The sequence below is a fragment of the Oncorhynchus kisutch genome, linkage group LG4 (assembly GCF_002021735.2).
Source record: "Oncorhynchus kisutch isolate 150728-3 linkage group LG4, Okis_V2, whole genome shotgun sequence".
Taxonomy (NCBI): Eukaryota; Metazoa; Chordata; class Actinopteri; order Salmoniformes; family Salmonidae; genus Oncorhynchus; species Oncorhynchus kisutch.
Genome location: NC_034177.2, coordinates 23,975,560 through 23,984,296, shown reverse-complemented (window position 1 = coordinate 23,984,296; position 8,737 = coordinate 23,975,560). Strand labels below are relative to the sequence as shown.

The following is an 8,737-nucleotide window of genomic DNA, read 5'->3' as shown; positions in this document are numbered from 1 at the left end:
TTTTTTTCTGGCAGTGTATACTTGTCATTGTAACAGATTCATCAACTATTTTTCCAAGTAAAAAGTAACGAAATCCACAGATTTTCATTTAGAATGTATTGTTCATCTGAATATACATACAATGAATAATACAGTAAAATACATCACATTACTACAGGTGCCCCCCGATGTTCTGTAGGTAGTTTCTTGTGGTAACAATCAATTCAGAACATCAAACGGATTGATTTACATTGGAATTGTAATGTATTCATTAAGACCATCTCACCAGACAATATCCATAGTACCACCCTGTGAAGCTGGACAAGCATTTCACTGCATCTGCAATAACACCTGCTAAACTGTGTACAAGACCAATAAACATAGATTTGAACTCTGCAGACCATCAAGCTTGATATACAATCCACTATGCGGTGGATGGATGTATTATAAAGTTGATATAACTTATGAATCACAAGCTGTGTGTTGTGTGGATTTAAAGGCTGCAAAATTGTAGTCAGGCACACTTGGCAGTAGGCAGACAGAATGGCATGCTAGGAGTAGGGACCAGGATGTCAGAGAAGATGGGTCGGTAGCCAGCAGGAAGAGGAGGAGTGCTCTGCTCCAGGAGGTCCAGAACTGTACCCCTCACATCCCTGGAAACATCTCCCCTAACATCCAGCAACACTGACACATGCTCATCACTGAGGGCACAGACAGAAGACCAACACAGAAGATCAACACCTGACTACTGAAGAGACAGCTGTACAAGTGTCCCTGATATAATCATGTCTTAGGAGTGAGGTCATTAAGGCAAATGTTAGATGTGTTAAAAAACATGAATTGATTTATAGGAAATTGATATGGTAAGGATTGTGTGTATACCTGATATCAGGGTACTTGGCCACCAGTCCAGACACCTCAAGCGTAAGCATGCTAGGGTCTTTAAGCCGGATGAAGTCAGCCAGAACAGGCAGTAAGGCCATTGGGTTCACCTCACTCACTGATCCCTCCACTTCCTAAACAGACACAGTGCATGCATGAACATGGAATACTGTAAATAAAATGGTGTAGTGAACAAAAATGAAGGAAGGGGTGGGTATATGTTGAGTATGGTGTGGGTGGACCGTGGGATAAAGGGCAGAGCGGAGCTGAGTGTCCCACTAAACTGGGTGTGGCTAAACTCAAGACTATCCTCACCACCAGGCCCTGGAAGAGATCCCTCAGATGCTGGGCATCCAGTGCCATTCTCTGGGCCAGCTGGCGCCGCTCCTCTGCATTCCGACACACCAGCCTCTTCTGCATCAACACCCTCACATACTCCACCACCGTCAGCCACTGGCACTCTTCCTGTAAACGCTACAGGAACAGGGAGGGGTCAACAATACCATACAGAAGACTAGTATAAGTCAGCTACAGACTAATTTGATTGTCAAAGAGCCTGACCTGCCGGCAGGGTGGGCGAACACGACTATACAGCTCAAAATGGCGCTCCAGGACTCCACATAACTTCAGGGTAACCATGACGTCTCCCTGGGCCAGCCAGGAGCGAGACAGTAGTCCCTGCAGGAAGGGCTGGAGCTCTAGCAGCAGCTGGTCCATCACCAGGCGGCAGGCCCTCCTCACTGCTCGGTCCAGAGCAGCCAGGGGGCCGGGGGGAGTCCGGGAGAACCGGCTGGCTGAACGGGACGAGAGCTGCTGCTGCAAACTCTCTGTGGAGGTCCTGAGGAGAGGATAGGATACGGGGAGAAACAGAAGATAGGAAGGGAGGGGAAGAAGAGGAAAGGAGTTGAGAGGAGAGGCAAGGACAGTCTTGAACAAACTGTATAATATACTGCATGTATGTGTGTACACAGACTCACATTGATGAACGTACAGATGAACAGAAACAGATAGCACTGACAAAAATAAAACAATGTACAGAAGCTCACTTGAGGATGATGCAGTTGCTTATAGAGGCCAGTAGATAATGGAGGTAGAACTTGTTTTGATTTGTGCTCTGATCCCTGCGGTGCTCCTTCCCAAATTCCACAAGAGCCTCCCGAAACCTGGAAACAGAGGGAGACAGAATGAGAGACTTACATGATGGAAAGAGAACGAGGACCCCGTATTTAATTGCAGTTACAATAAAATATCATAGGTTGCATTAGACCTTAAATGTGTGAAAATATCACTGATTTTGTGCCACATTCTCGAACATACTGACATAAGAACACTGACCCACCTATTGAGGAGGTTCTCCATCTCATAGAGCCCCATCTGTATGGTCTGATCCCGAAGTGATTCACTAACCATCAGAGCCACCCGTGCATTCTCCTCCAGCATCTAACACAACCACAACACAAACACAATATCAGTTCAACTCAATCACCGGCCTCAAAACACTCAACGTGTCGTCACAAAAGAAACACAACATTGCCACAACTCATGTATCTGCATAGAAATATAATTTAACCACATTTTAAACCAATATTAATGTAGAGGTAGTGAGGTATGTATGTTTACCTGTGTGATGATGGTTGGCAGGCTGGTGAGGTAAAAGCCTTCGTGGTCTGTGTCTGGTTCCTGGTCTCTCTGCCAGTCTGTCAGCTCCACCTCCAGGGCCTTATGCATCCACTCAGACACACTTTTCTACAGCACAATACACACTCCACTCAACCACACTTTTCTACAGCACAAAACACACTCCACCACACTTTTCTACAGCACAATAAAACACAAACTCCATAGGGAGTGGCGTAGCGGTCTAAGCCACGGCATCACAGTGCTAGAGACATTACTACAGACCCGGGTTCATTTCCGGGCTGTGCCACAACCGGCTGTGGCTGGGAGTCCCATGGCTGGGAGTCCCATGGGAAGGAGCACAATTGGCCCAGCGTCGTCCGGGTTAGGGGAGGGTTTGGCCGGTGGGGCGTTACTTGGCTCATCGCACTCTAGTGACTCCTTGTGGCAGGCCGGGTGCCTGCAGGCTGACCCCGGTCGCCAGTTGAACAGTGTTTCCTCTGACACATTGGTGCAGCTGGCTTCCGGGTTAAGCTGGTGGATTTTAAGGAGCGCGGTTAGGCGGGTCATGTTTCGGAGGACCCTCGCCTCTCCCGAGTCCATTCGGGAGTGTCAGAAATGTGACGAGATCAAAAATTGGGGAGAAAAAGGGGGTAAAATACAACAACAACAAAAAACTCCACTGAGACAGACAGTGATATCCCACACCACAGTGCACATGCACAGAGGCATTAGTACACAGACATACAGGCACACTGACAAACAAACAAGACCTAGTTAGAAACACAGATAGATAGGCAGACAGACAGACAACTCAAAGACCCAGAAGTCTCACCCACCCGCACACTGTGTACGTATTTGTTCTGCAGCTGTTCCAGACACTCCTGGGAGATCAGGGGTCCCAGCTCCTCTGACTCCATCTCCACCATTAGGTCTGGATGCCCCATCATATCTGAGCTGCACACATACAGTACACACTGATCTAATTTACCAAAGTTACCAGATTCTTAAGTTATTTTGGTAATCAACAGAAAATTGATTGCAATCTATGGTAACTTTGGTCATTTATACTTGAATAACTTAAATTATATATAGCATTAATTTGTCCATATTGTCCATTAGTTTCTAGTAGATAGATATGGTTCAAGAGAAAATAGCCTAATTAATGAAAAAGCATTTATTCAACAAAAGATTTATAACTCCTCAAACTATTGACTTTTTTTCACAACTGCCACCAGTTTGACACAAAAACCTTGTCAACAAATACATAGACAATGCCATAATCAAATAAATAAAAATAACAAGGATATTTCATTCTCAAACTTCTGTATTGAACACCAATGGTATTATGGTTTATATTTAGGATCGTTTTTTTACAGCTTAGTCATTCAATGTTTTATTTTGAAATCATCTTATGTAATTATTTCATATAATAATGGGATAAGGCCAGACAGCGGGCCAGAGATAATTACAGACACCTGTGATCACCTGAAGTTCACGAAAGGGCCACTAAATACATAAAATCCTTGAAAGATACCAAAATTCTGTAAGTTTACTGGTAAACTTATAAAGTTTCCAGTAATATACCCTTCTTTTGCAACCCTATTAACACATAAAAACATATTTTGGCTCAAATGGTTTGGTCTATATTTGCTTACCTGTTGTAGATGTGTAGGACCCAGTTAAGAACAGCAAAGATCTCCCCGCTCTCCAGCTCCCATCCGCTGACCTGGCCCAGGTGTGACTGTAGGCAGCGGTGGCAGGCCCGGAGGTAGGCCCTGGTCAGGTTATAGTGGGGCGGAACGCAGTGGTCCAGCAGGTGGCGCACCGTGGCCAGGTCTCCCATGATTCCGTGCTGTAGGGCAGACAGGTGGCCTGCAAGGCCAGGCCCACGGGTGTGCAGGTAAGAGACGCTACGGAAACGTGCAGACACTGCCTCTTCCAACACCTAACAGAGTACAACATCACTGTAAAGCACCTGTGCAATGCTACTGTCAAAACATAAGGAAAACCATCCATGTATCTCATTAACATAGGACCTAGGCCTATTGCATCATGCTCTATTCCAGTCATTTATTGTGATGTACATGTGTGGGCTCTTGAACGATGCTCAACCCTATCATTGAATCTCACAGTATTCAACTAGTGTACATTCAAGTCTAGACATACTTGGAAGAAGCGCTCCCTCCAGCAGCGTGGCCGTCCAGAGGGAAGAGGCCTGCTGTGCCCCCCTGCACCTCCTCTCTCCTCCAGCATGGCCTGATCCAGTGCCTCCTCTCGCTCCACAATCCTCACAGCAGACACAAACGGCGTAGGGTTCTGCCGGGCCAAAGCCAGTCCACTCCCCACCACTGCCCACAGCTCCTTCCCCAGAGCCTCCACCAGCTTTCCAACGCCTGAGAAGTAGTTCCTGACCAGCTCCTCATCCTGGGTACTGAGGGCTGTCCCTGCTGTCCCAGGGGCCCCTGCTCCATGGAGCTGCCACAGGATGTCATCCTGCCAGCACTCCAGCTCCATCAGACGTGCGTGGGCCTCCAGGAGCCGGCGAGATTCTACCAGCCTCTCTGTCTCCGATACCATGCTCTGTACTGACAGGTAACAAGGGAGACACTGTAGTTTTAGCCAAGTTACAGATTGACATAGTTATTAAAGTTTTGGCTGGAAGGGAGTCTCAATTATTCCTTAAGGAACAGGATATGTGCATTTATGGAAGTCTCTCTGAAGATTCAATTAAGTTTTATTTGAACAGATTCATGAAATATTTTCCCAGTTGTGAAGCTACAGAACCACGGAAGCTGTTTGGGCAGTCTCACCAGAGTAGAGGCGTGGCAGGTTGCTAACGGCAGCAAGGAGTTGACAGTGATTGACAGAGACTTCTCGCATCATCTCCAGAGCCTTGACTCCCTCTGCGTTTCTGCTGGACTCCACCCCTGCCTTCCCCAGGGCACGGGACACCTCTTTCAGCTCTTCCCGGGCCTCACGAAGCTGCTCCAGACCCCAGCCCACCCCCTCTAGGTAGGACTGGACCACTGACTGGAGGAAAGGCAACATATGTAGGATCTCACAATCAGAAAATCAATCAAGGCACAAGTGGAAGTGCCATATAATAATAATTTGTTGGGTGCTTATATTTGTCCTATTTCATGTACAAGTGTGTATTATACAAATGTGTGAATTGGAAATGTGTTTTTTTGCATATACCAACTCCCCCGAGACACCCTCGGAGAGTGGTGGTACGGCCAGGGTCTGCTATTATCAATGGCGACCCTTGAGCTATGAGACCAGGGCTGCCCAACCCTCTTCCTGGAGATCTACTGTCCTGTAGGTTTTCAGTCCAACCCTAATTTACCGTATCTGATTCAGCTAGTTAAGGTCTTCTTGAGCAGCTAATTAGTAGAACCAGGTGTGTTAAATTAGGGTTGGACTGAAAACCCACAGGACTGTAGATCTCCAGGAAGAGGGTTGGGCAGCCCTGCATTAGGCCATCGACAGATTTTTCACCTTAACATATATTATGTTAACATCGACACAGATTAATAACCTGTCATCACATAAACATTCTGAAAAATCAAGTTCTCCCTCAAGTTTTTTAAATTTCATGTGGAAAGTGACAATAGCCTCTAGTGAGAGCAGGTGTGTTTGTAGTTACAGAATACCTTGAGTCTTGACTGGATGGACGAGGTCCTCTGGCTTTCCCTTTTGCGGTACTGTCCTAACCTCTCCAGATGCTCAGGGCGACAGAACACACCCGATGCCCACTTCAGGGCCGCGCCCCTGGCCAAGCTCTCTGCCCTCTCCGCCTCTGGCCACACCTCTGGGAGCGCTGCCGCATCGGTCAATCACACGAAAACAAGCTCAATTCACCAGACATTATGTGACAGGAGGATCCACGTGAAAGTATAAATTTCTGTCTGTCTTTATAGAATAAAATCCCTGTTTTGTTCAGCTTGTATGTGTGTGGGGACATGAGCGATTATGAGTCAATGGAGAGCAGCACGGTGTGTTAATCTGTGTGTGTGCGTGTGCAATTTAAACAAACAGCTCTGTCTCACTGGTGGTCATGAGACAGAGATGTTTACTACAAGCATTAAATGTGACATCAGCATTTCTGCTGCACAATAAACCTATGGAGAATGAGACTAATGTATTCGTTAACAGCACCATCATGCTTGAAATACAGAAAAGAATACGCTTCCTCTGTCTTAAACACAGAAACAATTACATTTGGAGAGGATGAGAGATATACATGCAAATGTATTACAATCTATTCTTTCCTCTGTTGTGAGTTAGTGAGAAGTGGGTGTTGGTTAGAGTCAGTGGGTATAGTCTGTTTTGGTTGTTAGCAGTGTGTGTAGAGTAGACGTCTGTACCTTCAGGTTTGTCACCACCATTCTTGTCTCCGTCTGACATTTAAGTTCAGTTCAGCGGTCCGCCTGTCCACCACCAACAGTGGCCTACCCAGAGGGCCAGAACACCACTGAACGAAGGGGATGATCAGAGCCCGAAAGAGAGAGAAGGGGTGGAGGAACGAAGGCACATAACCATTGTACTGACGGCCTTCCTCTCACACTCCCAGACACATCCTCTACGCAGAGGCCGGCAGGAAGGGAGGGAGAGGGGGCAAAGAGGGGGAGGGCAAGAGGGAGGGGACTCTAGCCAAAAGACAAAATCCAGATGGATGGGGGAAAAGGGGGAGAGCTAGGGGGTTATGGTCTTGTTTCGAAGAGTGCCGCTCTGTGTCTGAAATTATTATTTTCCTTTACGGGCAAATTCATTTTATACATACTCGTTGATAGAAAAATACATGCATACAGTACTTGCCATTAGAAATTAAGGGGAAAACTCTTCCATATTTGTAAGACATTGTAGTTTGTAAAGCAGCTCAATACAATGAGTAAATGATGTACTGACCTTAAGCTGTACATTGGTCTCTGAGGAGCGAAGTCCCAGTAAAGTCCTCTGATCCTCCACAGCTGTTGAGATCTGGGACAAACTAGGGACGTTTCACAACTGCTACCTCTAAAGGGAGTTTGTTTATTTGTGTATCAGTCAAGGCCTCTGACCTCTCCCCACGTCTGTGTTTACATCTCCTCGTTTCCTGGACCTCTTCAAAACACACTGAACTATGCCAAGTGGCCCAGACACTAGCCAACAACAGCCTCAGTGGGGGTATTATTACAGCCTTGGTATTCGTGATGGGATTTCTTACAACTATTTTCCTTTCCCGTTTGTAACACAATCCAGTTGATGCAGCTTTCACAAATCAGTGAGGCAGTCAATTAGAGTTTATTTGATGTAAAGCCTCATGTACCATGTCTTTAGTGGTTCATATGCCAAGTACCATAATGGGTTCAGGCCAGGTATCTAACAAAACAAAAGACTAAGAGAAACTTCCCAAATATGACAGCAACAGATTGGGGAGAGGATGTTATATTGTCTCCTCTCAGGGTGGGACTGTTGTACTTTCAAGGCCAGTGCCCCATTGTTCTTACTGTATCTTACTGACCACCCGGATCACTAAAGTCACTGGATGTCTATCATTACTTGCCCCACAACATTGGCCTTGTGTTCACTGGGCATCTCACCACTCATGTCAATGTTATGCTAGCTATAGGCCCAGTATGCATACCAAATGGCATCATATTGCCTACAAAGTGCACTACTTTTGACCAGGTCCCACATTAGTACACTACATTTTAGAACAAGTTGCCATTTAGGACCCCAGTTTGCTGGCTGAACACAACACTTTGAGGCGTGGTCTGTACAGATGTGTACCCCTGTGCCACTCCTCCACTGTCATCACCTTGAGCTGAGAACAGCCCCACCTCCACCCAGAGGGGCTCAAGGGAACAGGAAGTCTATTTCTGTAGTAGTAAACCAAACACAGGGAGTACTTCCTGTCTGGCATTCCTGACCTGGGCTGAGTTCCTGCTCCACTTCAACCCCATTCACTTAAAGGCCCAGTGCAGTCATACAATAGTAATTATCCTGTTTAATACACACATTTCCACACTAGGAGGTTGGAATAATACTGTGAAATTGTGAAAATTATTTTAATGCCCTTTTAGTATAAGAGCTGTTTGAAAAGACTGGCCGAAATTTCAGGCTGTTTTGATGGGACGGGTTCTTTGCCTGCCTGGTGACATCAGCAGGTGTCAAATCAGTTTATGTAAACTGTGTGGTTCGAGCTCTGAATACCGAATGGCTGACAGCCATGGTATATCAGACCGTATATCACGGGTATGACAAAAAATCAATT

General features: G+C 46.2%; 1 protein-coding gene across 2 annotated transcripts; it reads right to left on the bottom strand.

The window, feature by feature from the left end:
- Window positions 1–75: 75 nt before the first annotated feature.
- On the bottom strand, window positions 76–7,463 carry exoc3l1 (exocyst complex component 3-like 1). 2 transcript variants are annotated; one of them, XM_020480586.2, is made up of 13 exons: window positions 6,849–7,463; window positions 6,135–6,301; window positions 5,292–5,511; window positions 4,648–5,066; window positions 4,137–4,426; window positions 3,318–3,435; window positions 2,482–2,607; window positions 2,201–2,301; window positions 1,908–2,024; window positions 1,423–1,699; window positions 1,177–1,335; window positions 862–995; window positions 76–680 (listed from the first exon to the last, which is right to left on the bottom strand). In XM_020480586.2, exons 1-13 carry the CDS (start codon window positions 6,886–6,888, stop codon window positions 494–496), a joined length of 2,355 nt encoding a protein of 784 aa, XP_020336175.1. In that variant the 5' UTR covers window positions 6,889–7,463; the 3' UTR covers window positions 76–493. The 2 variants fall into 2 exon arrangements, with proteins under 2 accessions (XP_020336175.1, XP_020336177.1); XM_020480588.2 differs by having other exon boundaries at window positions 82–680; window positions 4,648–5,061; window positions 6,849–6,957.
- Window positions 7,464–8,737: the final 1,274 nt, after the last annotated feature.

Coding starts and splice junctions, on each gene's coding strand:
- exoc3l1 (XM_020480586.2), bottom strand. CDS start 6,888: ATGTCAGACGGAGACAAGAATGGTGGTGACAAACCTGAAG. Junction 4,427..4,647: donor GGAGGGAGCGCTTCTTCCAA/GTATGTCTAGAC, acceptor GTACTCTGTTAG/GTGTTGGAAGAGGCAGTGTC. Junction 996..1,176: donor ATCTCTTCCAGGGCCTGGTG/GTGAGGATAGTC, acceptor GTGTCTGTTTAG/GAAGTGGAGGGATCAGTGAG.